Raw genomic sequence first — 12,969 nt, forward strand, 5'->3', positions numbered from 1 at the left:
AGGATCTTCAGATCTCATCCTCTTGATTAGCTAGGATTAGAGATGTGAGCAACAAACAACTGACAGCTTTTATTGTTATAATGCCAATATGTTTTTTCCAGTACATTTTAGCTATAATGAAATCCAGTGCATTATAATTTTCTTAAAAATACAAAATTATATAAGATATTGTGTACAACATAACAAGAAAAATATGAGTTATATATTTAAGCAATTGTTACCATACCTTTTCCGTCTCTTAGATTAATAACCTTGAATAGTTTGGAATAAATTTCTAGAATAAACTAATTCACTTTGTAGTTAGAAAAATGTTTTTAATTTATTGAGCAAATATATAATCAAGGGTTTTTGTTTGTTTGGCTTGCTTGGGTTTCAGATCCATTAGACTACTAGGACAGAAAGATCATGACCTGCTACAAAGACCTGAGTTCTAGATTTATAGTTGTATTTGGATCTTGAACCCTGATCTTCTAAGGTTATTTATTATCCTATGTACTTCACAAAGTATCAACTCTGGTTATTTGAAAAGAATCTTTAATTTCAGCATGAATATCAAGAATAATTATTATTAAATAATTTAAACAAAATTACCAGCTTTATATACAAACATATGATTTTATATTCTTATGAAAAAGCCATCTTATTGTTGGTAGACTATCAGTAATCTTACAATTATTTATGTTGGATCATAATACAGGAGCAGATATATATAAAATACATATAGATAGATGTTTATATGCATGCACATATATGTATGTGTACATATACATGTATAAGTATACTTATGTGAATATGTACACATATATACATATGTGTGTATGTACATACATATATACATGCACTTATATATACTTATACACATATATGTACATACATATATATAAATGTGTATATGTACATACACATATGTGTATATTTTATTCTGTAAAAAAATTCCTGACTGTGAATATTATATTTAAGTTAGGTATTATACTATGCATTACCTTCTTAAATTAATTACTGTCCTGTATGTCATAAGAATATAAATAACCAAGAATTGCTAATATTGTGAACAATTATAAAACTTCAATCCATTATAGATGAGTACTTGGATAACTTTGTCCTATAGCTTATCCAAGATTAGCACACAATCAGGTTTGAGATAATGGGAAAACCAATGATACCTGAGGTTAAAGTAAAAAATAAATTTGATACAATTTGGTACAATACAAAACCAATCATTTTATTTTAGTACTAGTTCTGGGGCTGGCATCCAGGGCCTGGACACCATTGTTGAGCTCTTTTTCCTCAAGGTTAGCATTCTACCACTTATGCCAAGCTCCATTTCCAGCTTTTTGTTAGTTAATTAGAGATAAGAGTCTCACAGACTTTCCTACATGGGATGTCTTTAACCCAAATCTTTAGATCTCAGCCTCCAGAGTCATTAAAATTACAGGTGTGAGCCACTGGTGCCTGACTTTAAAAAAAATCATTTATATTTGCACATTTCTGCCCTGAACGTGTTCTCCCACCTCACTGAAACGCTGCCAAAAAATACATGGCAGTAAAATCATCTGGCATTTCTACTCCACATTTGGCTTCTCTTCTCTTTCTCATTTTAAATAAATTTTATGTTGTCTCTTCAGGCCATGATAGTCTGGTAGGACTTATGATTTCCTATCTCTCATTTGAAAATGTGCAGATTTAAGGGACACATAGAAGAAAATAGCATCACCTGAGTGCTTTGTCATTCTCTCCACAAGAAAGGACTCTTTCTATTAGAAATTGAAAGGTACCTTGGTTGACTTTGCATAACTTACATTGAATGGGATTGCCTTCTGACTTTGTTTTACTAGGAAAATATGACTGTATCAAATTCAGCAACCTGTACCACACAGTTTCTTTAATACTGGCTTGCAGCTTTCAGAGTTTGTTTAGAGTCCTTTTGGGTTAGATCTCTAATACAAAATGAATTCTGTATTTTTTCTGACATCATTCCCCACAAGTGTTTGTAAAGAACTCTGTGCATGAACATATGTTTATGTGAATGATATTTGGATTTAATAGCATGTGTATATAAGTGTGCATGTATGTGTGTACTGAATTTTTTAAAAGTACTTGAGTCGCTGATTTTTTAGCTTACTGTCATCAAGATAAAATAAGAATTGCCATATTTAACCTTAGCAATAAAGCTACTGCCAAGCATTGCAATCTAGCCTTTTTTGGGCTCTTTCTACTAAGATTTCTGTCTTCACATTTATATTTCCTGTTAGCTCATGTATCAATTTAGTAAAATGTAAAGGGTAGCTATTAAAAGATATCTGGAAAGTACAATGAGTTTGCCCCTCTCAGCAGGAAGCATGTCCACTGTTTAGCTTTCTTCTCTAAGCAATCATTTGTTTTCCATCTTGCAAAATGAATTAAGAAACAATGCCACATTGTGCCATGAAATATTAATAGTTGCAATTAATACATTGATAGATGTTTGATTCTGTCATTCTTCATCTCTTTTTTGTCATTCTTTGTCTAATCTGCTGTGACAGTTCTGTAATGGAGAACCAGAAATATGACCCTAGGGCAAGCCATAAGACTAATCAGCAATATAGTATTGCATGTTGTCCAGCAGAAACGTGTTCTTGTGTTGTCAGCAAGGACGATGTTCTGGAAAATCTCTACCCAGAGAAAGTTTCTAAGATTTATTTACAAGCAAAAAAAGTTAATGGGATGCTGAGTTCAATCTCGACAAGGGTTTTATTTATTTATTTTTCTGCTGAGCAAGTTGCCATTTAGTTTTACTGCAGGGTACAGGACAGGATTGTTAAAGCATGTGTAAGCTGTGAAAGTGTGAGCTATGGGATGTGTAAGCTTATGGAAGCAATGAAAATGAGGCTTTGGAGGACCTTTTCTTACTGGTTTTATCATTTTTCAACTGTAAAACAATCTTAAGGTTATATAGCAGTGGTCACTTAAGGATTCATGGCTTAAATTAATACATTTAGTTATGGTAATAGTCACAGATAGAGGTTACATCATGAACAAATTTATGAACCATGCCAGTTATTCTTCCTAATTGGGTTGTAACCATCATTGTCACGCTGAAAGAACATGAGAGCTTCTAAGATATCCAAGATGCACAAACCAGCTTCCTCTAAAAATATTTGAAGAGATCTATTGTGTATTTGTTTATGCCAATCTTCTTATCAAGAAAAAGTCAAGTGGAAACATGAAATTCATTCCTTATAATCCTGATGAGTCAAAGTATTTCTCTTTGTAGCACATAGGAGAACATGTTTTTTATGTGCTCTAAAATAGTTATAGCCTTCCTTTGTAATTATTATACATGTAAGACATATAGGTTACTCCAATTATTTTATAGTAAGCCAGTATAGACTGTAAATATCTTTTGTTCATTTGTTTTGTATGCTAACCAAGCACAGAAACCTGAAGTCTTCTCAAAGAGTAGATGCCTCTTTTATATTGTACCTGTAGCAAAATTTTTATTATTTGAGTTTCTTTTTCATGTAGAACAATTTTTAGCCTTTGTAATAACAATAAGAAGTAGCTAAATTTATTTATTAGCATGTTTTTATGACACATTTAATCACAAAAGTTAAACCTTATTATTTTACAATGTTCTTATATACATAGGGCATGTTTATTTCACTATCAGGTGTCATTAATATATAGGTATTATAGAAGAACATTGTACAATAATTCTACAGAGGTCTGCCTACCTCAGAACCCAAATTTTAAAGGCACACATACCCCTCAATATTTGTTGGAGTTTTAAGCATGAAAGACAAGGCCTACTAAGAATATGACTTTTCCTAAAAATGCACTGCAAGTTAGAGACTCCACACACTGAATTTCAGAGTTTAAGCTTGTGAAAAATCACCAAATTAGCCTTTCACTAGAAAAAATAGCTATACTTTTGTAGTGTTATCGTACTCACATTAGTAATTATAAGCAAATCAATACACAATTTGGACCCAGTGATAAGGAAATATAAATACCATGGTCGATTTGTTTTTCTTATGGCTAATTCATTCTTTATCAACTACCAACAGGTAAATCTTAGATTTCATTTCTCTCATCTGAATAAATATGTCAATTGTCCAGTTCTTGTTCAATCCTTGTCCTTTCACCTACTTTATTTCTTATATTAGGATAAACACTCCTCATTCCCCTTTATATTAACACACACAACAACAACCACTGTTTAGATTTGTGAATTCTTACTTGTTGGAATATGCCTTTAACATTTCTTCTCAGTGCTGTTGTACAAGGTTGCATAAATACAAAGACTGTCTGTACAGAAGCATACTCTCAGTTTCAAGAACACAAATGTAGGTACCCAGAATATATTTGGAAAACTGGTGCTGAGTAAGTGAATGCACACATACTAGGGCACAAGAGCAAGTCTCATTATTTCTGCACTGCTCTGTGTTCCTCATCTGCTTACAACAGGCCCTTCCATTGAATTTTCCTTATTATAACCCTCTTTCCATGTCGCAGATTGCTTTGTCTCTTTAAAGGGCAACCCTTAGGTATTTTACAATTTCACAGTTAAGAAAGCCAGACACAGAGAAAGGGTATGCTTGCACAAGGTCCTGGGACAGTTTAGTAATTATGCCAATGTCCATTTTTACTTTCCTCATTCCAAGCAATTCTAGGAAACCAAAACAGTATTGCTTCTGTCTCAGCCTTCCCTGCTTTGGACTGGGCTGGTTGTTCTTGAATCTTTCACTTCCCATCACCCTTAGAGCAATTTATCAGAATGGCTAAATTCAGCTATTGAAGGCTAGAGGAGCAGATTCTTTCTACTGTAGACAAATGTTATTGGGACATTCCACTTTTCCACCCAGTCCAATGATTTGCAAGCACCCTATGAGAGTACAGTAGCACTTTTGTGATGACAGGGATAGGCAAAAGTCAATGAAGTAGTCTGGTGCTGGTGGCTCATGCCAATAGTCTAGCCACTCAGGTCTGAGGATAGTTTGAAGCCCACCTGGGCTGGAAAGTCTGTAAAACTCTGATTTCCACTAAACCAGGAAAAAAAAAAAGCCAGGAGTGTAACTGTGGCTCAAGTAGTAGAGTACTAGCCTTGAGCACAAAATCTCAAGGACAGCTCCCAAGCCTAGAGTGCAAGCCCCAGGACCAGCAGGCATGCGTGTGCACATGCGTGCATGCACACGCGCACACATGTGCCGGTCAATAAGGAATGAATGTAGTCCTGAAAAAAAAATTTAAATCATAGATTGGTGGAAATAGTTCTAAGCTGTCATAGTTTCCTACTTTGTTTAGCAGGGTATGTTAACAAAATAGAAAATCATCTAGTGTTTTCTTGCTAAGTCAGGAGAAGCATATTTAGAAGCAGAGGGTTTAAAGGGCTCAGCTGGAATTAGGAAATTGAGGTGCCCTCTACTCGCCGGTTGCAAATAGGCAATAAGCGCTGACTAAATGTGTCACTTAGGATTGTTAAATGCTGGCCTAGAACAGCAAGACGGCTTCCTCTGGGGTATCTTTAAATAAGGAAAATACCATTTATTGGGGACGCTATAGGATGGAGTTATTTATACTGATAACGGTATGTTGGTATTAAATAGAATTTGAGCCCAAGAAGTTGAAAGTTTAAATATTCTGTTATTAAGTATTGCTGTCATAATTTTCACTATTATTAAATGTTGAAAAATATTTTCCTCTCACAGTTTAGACCCCAGCCTAACATGTGAATAAACAGAGAAGTAGCAAAGCTATTATTATGACGACTATATAGAAAATGGTTTTCCTTTATTTATGCCAAAGATCTTCCTCTACCAAACCTCTAATCTCAGACTAAATATTGGTAAATCACCAGATAAAACACAAGTTGAAGACCATTTACAAAATATCTGACCACTATTTATCAACAAATTCAAGGTCACATAAACAACGAAAGTCTAAGAAACTGTCTCATCCAAGAAAAGCCCAAGGCTTCACGATGACCATATTACCATTTTGGATAGGATCCTAGAACAAACAATGGGCATTAAAAAAATAAAATAATGAAGGACAACTAAGTAAAGTTTAAGGGTTAGTTTACACCAATGTAGCAGTACTGGCTCATTAGTTATGCCAAGTACATTGGAGTAATAGGTATTAACAATAGAGAAAACTGGGAAAGGGCATATAGGAAGTCTTGAACTGTTCATCTTTTCTATAAGTTAAAATTCTTCCATAATAACATGCTAATTAAAAAGATATACAGTAGATACATTTGAAAAAAAAGTCTGTTCTGATATGATGTTTTCAGGGGAAGATGCCTTTTAGTTTATAAATTACTTCCACAATTTGTGACAGTTCCCACATCTGCTACTATATAATTCATAGCAAGCTCTCTCCCTCTTGGGAAAAAACACATTTAATTATCAGTAAAATTCAACTTCAGTTTGTTATGATGAATGATTTGAACCTGTCATCTTCACCTCCCCCAAAAAACAAAAGAACTGAAATGAAATACAGTCTTATTGTAGTATCCCCTTCCTTCCACCTGCTTCATTTAATTGATGAAGGTTTGAGCTTTTATTAATCTTTTTGAGCTCTTCTGTAAGATGCAGAAATAGCTAATACGATATCATTGTAACTAGCTAATGTGTGTGCTTTGTGAAATTGATACACCCTGCCAAGACACAAATTACTTAAGCTTTGATAAATGTGAAATCATGGAATGTTCAAATAGATAAAGCACAGCAACCCCTCTTTCTTTCCCTTCTTAGAACTCCATTTTGTGCTTGAGGGTAAATATTTTTGTGTTCTCATTGTAATAAGAAGGGACAAAAGACAGCAATGATGCTGAAATTAGCAAAGAGAGCCCTATGAAGTACAAAAGCAACCAACAGGACACACCCATGTCTTTGCAGATAGCATCTAAAAAGTTTGTCTTGGAGAGAGAGGCTTGCCACCAGGTTCAGAACCATCTACAATCTTCTCCTAACATGTCATCTCCCAAAAGCTGTCTGCTTGGGAATGAGGGTGCTTGCTAGATGCTTTGGTCCCTTTTCTGAGCCATTGGATTAGTTAGAATCAGCAATCCATAAACACATTTTGTTAGCAAAGAGATCACCTAGACTTGTGATTTGAATGTGGCTCTGCTGCCAGTGTGACTGGACATGTTGAAGAAGTGTTTGATGTCTTGAGGTTGGGAAGGTTGATTTATGCTTGGTTGTTAATTTATCACATGGCATGGAACAAGTTACTCAATTAAACATTAATCAATGTAGGCTTGAGAATTCATATAACCCGTTGGAAACACTTCTTGATTAGGAGACTGGAGCTTCTCATTAGACCATGGAAGAGTCATCAGTCACAGAATGTCTTTTGTCAAGGATTAGGCTCCAACTATTCTTTTATTTAGTCCTTAAATACATCCCACAAAGGAAACACAGAACATTGGGATTCAGGTCATGAAGTTATACAAAAAGTGATGATGTCATCAGGTATCAAGTACTATGTTTTGTTCTTCCATTACTTGCTGCTTCCCAGTGGGAAGCAGGATTGAGACTTAGGGGCCTTCCTTTTCCCTGTGTCTTCTGAGGTTAAACATGAGCCTTGGAAGTTTCAGCCATGGCCTTGGCCCATGCAACCATTGACATAGACATGGTTGGTGTTATGGGAGTGTGCTTTCTCAATAGAGATGCAAAAAATGATGACTTATCCCAAAGGAAGACTGGACAAGTTAAGCCAAATGGGAAAGAATTGGAGGAGGGATACAGTTAGCAGCTTCTACTACTATATCATTACCAGATAAATTGTTTGAGATTTAAACTTAATTTGACTATCAGCACATTTGGTTACTCTCTGTGTAAAATAATACAAGATGAATTTGTGTACATCTTTTCTCAATTTTGGTAATAAAATCAAAGGAAGTTAGAAAGTATACTTCTATATATAATCATACATATGATTATAAAATATATGATTTTATATAATCATACATATGTGTGTATACATATAATCTAAGTCATTTTTATCTAGGGAATCAGTGAGTGTTTTTGCTAGAAGAGAGAAGTGTTACAAATCTGTACTACTGACTAAATATTTTTTAATAGATCACTAAAATATCAGGCTCCTGTAGATTGGGAACTGAAGTATTGTGTATTCTAATGACTTTCTTAGAAATCAATTTTTATGTAAAATCTTTTTGGAAAAGTTAAAGACCCTTTCTAAAAACATGTAATTGCATCCATTCTTTCTATTTGATTTGCTGATATTTTTTCTTCTTGGCCAGTCCTGGGGCTTGGACTCAGGGCCTGAGCACTGTCCCTGGCTTCTTCCCGCTCAAGGCTAGCACTCTGCCACCTGAGCCACAATACCCCTTCTGGCCGTTTTCCATATATGTGGTGCTGGGGAATTGAACCGAGAGCTTCATGTGTAGGAGGCAAGCACTCTTGCCACTAGGCCATATTCCCAGCCCGCTGATGTTGTTTTGATTTATACATATTTAGATTTCTTAGGTGAGTCACATGTGTTTGGATGAATTTCTGTTACATCATAATTTACTTCCAGGAACTACTAGAAGTCTTTAAAAGAGTTTTGGTTAATGGTCAGCTATTATTATTATTGAAGAATCTTAGAACCACTACAATGCAAGTCCTAGAAATAAGGATGTGCTAAGATGTTGGGGTTTTTCACCATATTGTCTGAAATGTATCAAAGCCACCTAAGTGAAGACTCTAAATGATTATAAAACCTACTTGTGTTTGAACATTGGTCTCAATGTTTATAGATTTTCAATAACAGAAGAGTACATTGAGCCAAAGCACTGAATCAAGAAAAATGATGCCAGCAGAAAAATTTCGGGAAAATGTGTAACATATGACAGAGTTAGTGGTAGAGAGAAAGAAAAGGCAAACTGAGGCTAGTAGCCAAGATTATTTCCATATTGTGGATGAAAAATATTTAAATAGAAAATTTTTATCTTAGTTCTATTAGTCAATGTTAATTAGTAGGAAATGTGTGAAGAAAAGAAATCAAGGCATTTTAAGCATGTTATAAAGGAAGAATGATGGAAGAGATATATTCTATGAAAGAGAAAGAAAGCAAGCCTAAGGAAAGAAGTTTTGAGGTTGTACCAAATCAATGAATACAGATCAGCAAAAGAGCATTTCTCAAAGACAGAAGTGCTCAGCAAATAGTAGGTCAACTTGTCAGCACTTCCCAAGCAGGAAAACTCCATGAAATATTGGAGATCTTGAAAACTAGGTAATAGACTCTGGGCAATAAGAATGATGCTCACAGGAAAGAAAATTTGAACATGATGACCAGCGAAGAGTGTCTTATCTGTCCAGGTAACCATGTCCTTTCTCTGGAGAGAGGCCAGGACATGTCACTTGGACCAGTGTACAACAGTTCTCAGGAAACTCAAATCAGACCGGGAAGCAGGCTCCTGAATTTCATGGGCTATTAGCACCTGGTTTCTGCATATCACAGTAAGAATGCTTAGTGGTGTTTTTAGTGCTCTTCACAAATGCAGTCACCTATTTAAAGACACTGAATGATCTGATTCATGTGTATATAACTTTAATTTTCATTGTGTCATTTATACTGTATTTTTATGTTTTGTTCATCACTGAATTCTTTCATTTGCTATGGTAGCATGAGAATAGTGTTTCAAATGATTAAGTGATGTAAGACTGTATGCTAATTATGCCATCCTGATAACAACTGGGGAAAGAAGGAAATATCAAATGCAACTTCTGTAAGCCCTCAGAGGTATGATGGATTTGACCTCAAAAATGTAAAACTATATCAATATGCTCTTTTCCAACCTCAGTAATTTTAATGAGAAACACATTTTAAACACACACACACACACACACACACACACACACACACCTCTTACAATTTAAGCCCTTGAAATCGAACTCTGCAATGATCCTGATCTAAGTGATGACACTTCAAAATACTCTGTTAGAATTCAAGTTTACAGGGCTGGGGATATGGCCTAGTGGCGATTCCCCAGCACCACATATATAGAAAATGGCCAGAAGTGGCGCTGTGGCTCAAGTGGCAGAGTGCTAGCCTTGAGCGGGAAGAAGCCAGGGACAGTGCTCAGGCCCTGAGTCCAAGCCCCAGGACTGGCCAAAAAAAAAAAAAAAAAAAGAATTCAAGTTTACACACATAATTTGTAGTTCTAGAGGTTGATCTTAGGGCTTCACACTTGCTAAGCAAGTGTTCTATTGCTTGGGCAACACATCTTAACCTTTTGCTTTTTTTTTCTTTCTTTCAGATAGGGTCTCACTCTTTTGGCTAGGTGGCCTGGGACTACAATCTTCCCAAGTATCTGGGATTACAGACATGCACCACTAATCCCAGGTTAAACTTCTAAACTTTTGTGAAAATGCCAAATGGCTCCACAAATTATCAAACTATACCATATATTCATGTTCAATATTTATAATCCAAGCTATGTTTATGATATTTAAAAAGTGGACTGAATACAATAATATATAAGATCATTACCAAGTGTTTTGGACTGAGACTAGAGAAGCAGTCCACACATGTAGCCTCATTTCTTTGCTAATGCTTTTCATCATGCTGACAGTTCTCTGCAGAATCATTACAAGAGTAGTTTGTGCCATTAGAGATAAGTTATCTATCTGTGTTTCCACTAGAAACCTGTACTTTCCAGACTTTATAAGTCACCCATAAGTATTCATTCCATGAAACAGTTTTCAGATTCCATATTGATTTCAGTGATTTGAAGAAATCATGAGGACACATACTATAGTGCACAAAAATGAAAATACAGTGGTGTTTCAGTGCCTATGATCTATAACTACAGAATGTAATTTGGTAAAACATGTGCAACATAACTTGTGTATCACTTCCATATTTGAGTTAATTTTGTTGTAGTCAAATTTATTAAATCATAGGTAGCTTATTAGTTTATACTTTCCACATTTATTTCTGTTTCCAGAAGAGTAACAAATTGTGCTATTCCCACAAAGAAACTTTTAATGGAATTTTAATACTAACCACATAGTTTGTTAGAGTTTGCAGTGGGATTGTGATTTCAGAAAGCTATAATGTTATGTCTTAAAACTTTGAATATTCTGGCAACAGTAATAATTTCAAGTATGTTTAAGGGGCTTATTACTATCTTATATTCAGGTGGTTTACAGCTCACTGGTATGATTCAGCATCTAGAATTGTCTTCCACCTGAATGACAAGATCTCAAAACTTCCATGAGTTTATTACACAAGTGGCCAAAATATCCTACCCAAGTTTGTGTGAGAATGTTGAGTTGACATTGATCAACATATAGTATATTCATAACCTGCTTCATTAAATAGCAACTCCTTTTTACACCTACTTAAAGATAATCAAAAAATGATTAAAGCATAAATTTGGAAAACAAAAAGGCAGACTAGGAAATGGAGGACACACAACACATGAAAATGAAATACATTTTTCTTACTCTCCCCATTTTAATTGTTATACTTTGAGTTTTACAACATTCACATTATTCATCTCATTGCACTGCTGAGCCCTGCTGTGTAGCTGTGTGTGTGTGTGTTTATCAAGTGCTGCTGTGAGAGAGGGGGAACAAAAGAGTGAGGGGGGAGGGAGAGAGAGAAAGGTATTTAGCAAGAACATAAACAATACTGAGTTTCCCTTCAGTTTCTCTGAGCATGCTCAAAGCATATCTTGAAAATGATTTCTCCCTTTCTTCTCTTTCCAACAGCTGTTTTGTGATAGTAAAGAGGTGGTGCCTGCTGCGGAGGGTCTAGATTGGGAAGATAAAGATGCTGCAGGAACGCTGGTCGGAAACGTGGTCCACTCTAGAATCATCAGCCCCCTGCGTCTGTTTGTTAAACAGTCTCCAGTGCCCAAGCCTGGCCCCCTGGCATATGCAGACAGCATGGACAACTTTTGGGATTGGCTGGCCAACATCACAGAGGTCCAGGAGCCACTAACCAGAACTAAACGTCGACCAATAGTAAAGACAGGAAAATTTAAGAAAATGTTTGGATGGGGTGACTTTCATTCCAACATAAAAACTGTCAAACTCAACCTCCTCATCACGGGGAAAATCGTCGACCATGGAAATGGTACCTTCAGTGTTTATTTCCGGCATAATTCAACAGGCCTGGGTAACGTTTCAGTGAGCTTGGTCCCTCCCTCTAAAGTGGTGGAGTTTGAAGTGTCTCCCCAGTCAACCTTGGAGACCAAGGAATCCAAATCTTTCAATTGTCGCATTGAGTATGAAAAAACAGACCGAGCAAAGAAGACAGCTCTGTGCAACTTTGACCCATCCAAGATCTGCTATCAGGAGCAGACTCAGAGCCATGTGTCTTGGTTATGCTCCAAGCCCTTCAAGGTCATCTGCATTTACATTGCCTTTTACAGTGTTGATTATAAACTTGTGCAAAAGGTCTGTCCTGACTACAATTACCATAGTGAGACCCCCTACTTATCTTCTGGATGAAACTTCTCACAGGGATAGAAATGAGGAACATGTGTATATTTAATTAGAATGACCAAGAAACAAAGCCCAGCTCTTCACGGTAAAGGATCCCTTTTGTTTCTGGCAATGAGCCACAGCTCCCTATCTGGTTTTCAAGTTAAAAGAAAAAAAAATTCCTACATGAAATGTGTTTGTTTTCAATCGTAAGTACCTTTATCTAAAAAGACAAATTGCTTATGAAAATGTCACTTAGTTGTAAGATGGCTAAGTTCTAGAAATATTGTTGTTTTGCTTAAAGAACACCAGTGGCAGCCATGTGTGAGAAGAAGGAACTAAATTATGCATGTAATAAGCATTGCTCCAAAAAGGGTCTGCCTTGGACTATGTTTGGAAGGTTACCATTAAATATAGAACATTCGGTAAAGTAACTTGAGAGAATATTTGATAGATGAATTGTGTTTCTGACATCGATTCTTGTTCTTTTAATATACTACTATCTCTTTCTTCACATCTCAACCAGTACTGAAAGGAGAGAAAATAG

At 35.7% G+C, this 12,969-nt stretch overlaps 1 protein-coding gene across 1 annotated transcript in view; it reads left to right on the forward strand.

Moving 5' to 3' along the window:
- The window catches only part of Nxph2 (neurexophilin 2), a 33,985-nt gene extending 21,536 nt beyond the window's left edge, over nucleotides 1-12,449 (forward strand). Inside the window, exon 4 of the mRNA XM_048345761.1 lies at nucleotides 11,706-12,449. Within this exon, the coding sequence (XP_048201718.1) occupies nucleotides 11,706-12,449 (744 nt within the window). The remainder of the gene's footprint in view (nucleotides 1-11,705) is intronic.
- Nucleotides 12,450-12,969: the final 520 nt, after the last annotated feature.

This window comes from Perognathus longimembris, chromosome 4 (assembly GCF_023159225.1).
Source record: "Perognathus longimembris pacificus isolate PPM17 chromosome 4, ASM2315922v1, whole genome shotgun sequence".
NCBI lineage: Eukaryota > Metazoa > Chordata > Mammalia > Rodentia > Heteromyidae > Perognathus > Perognathus longimembris.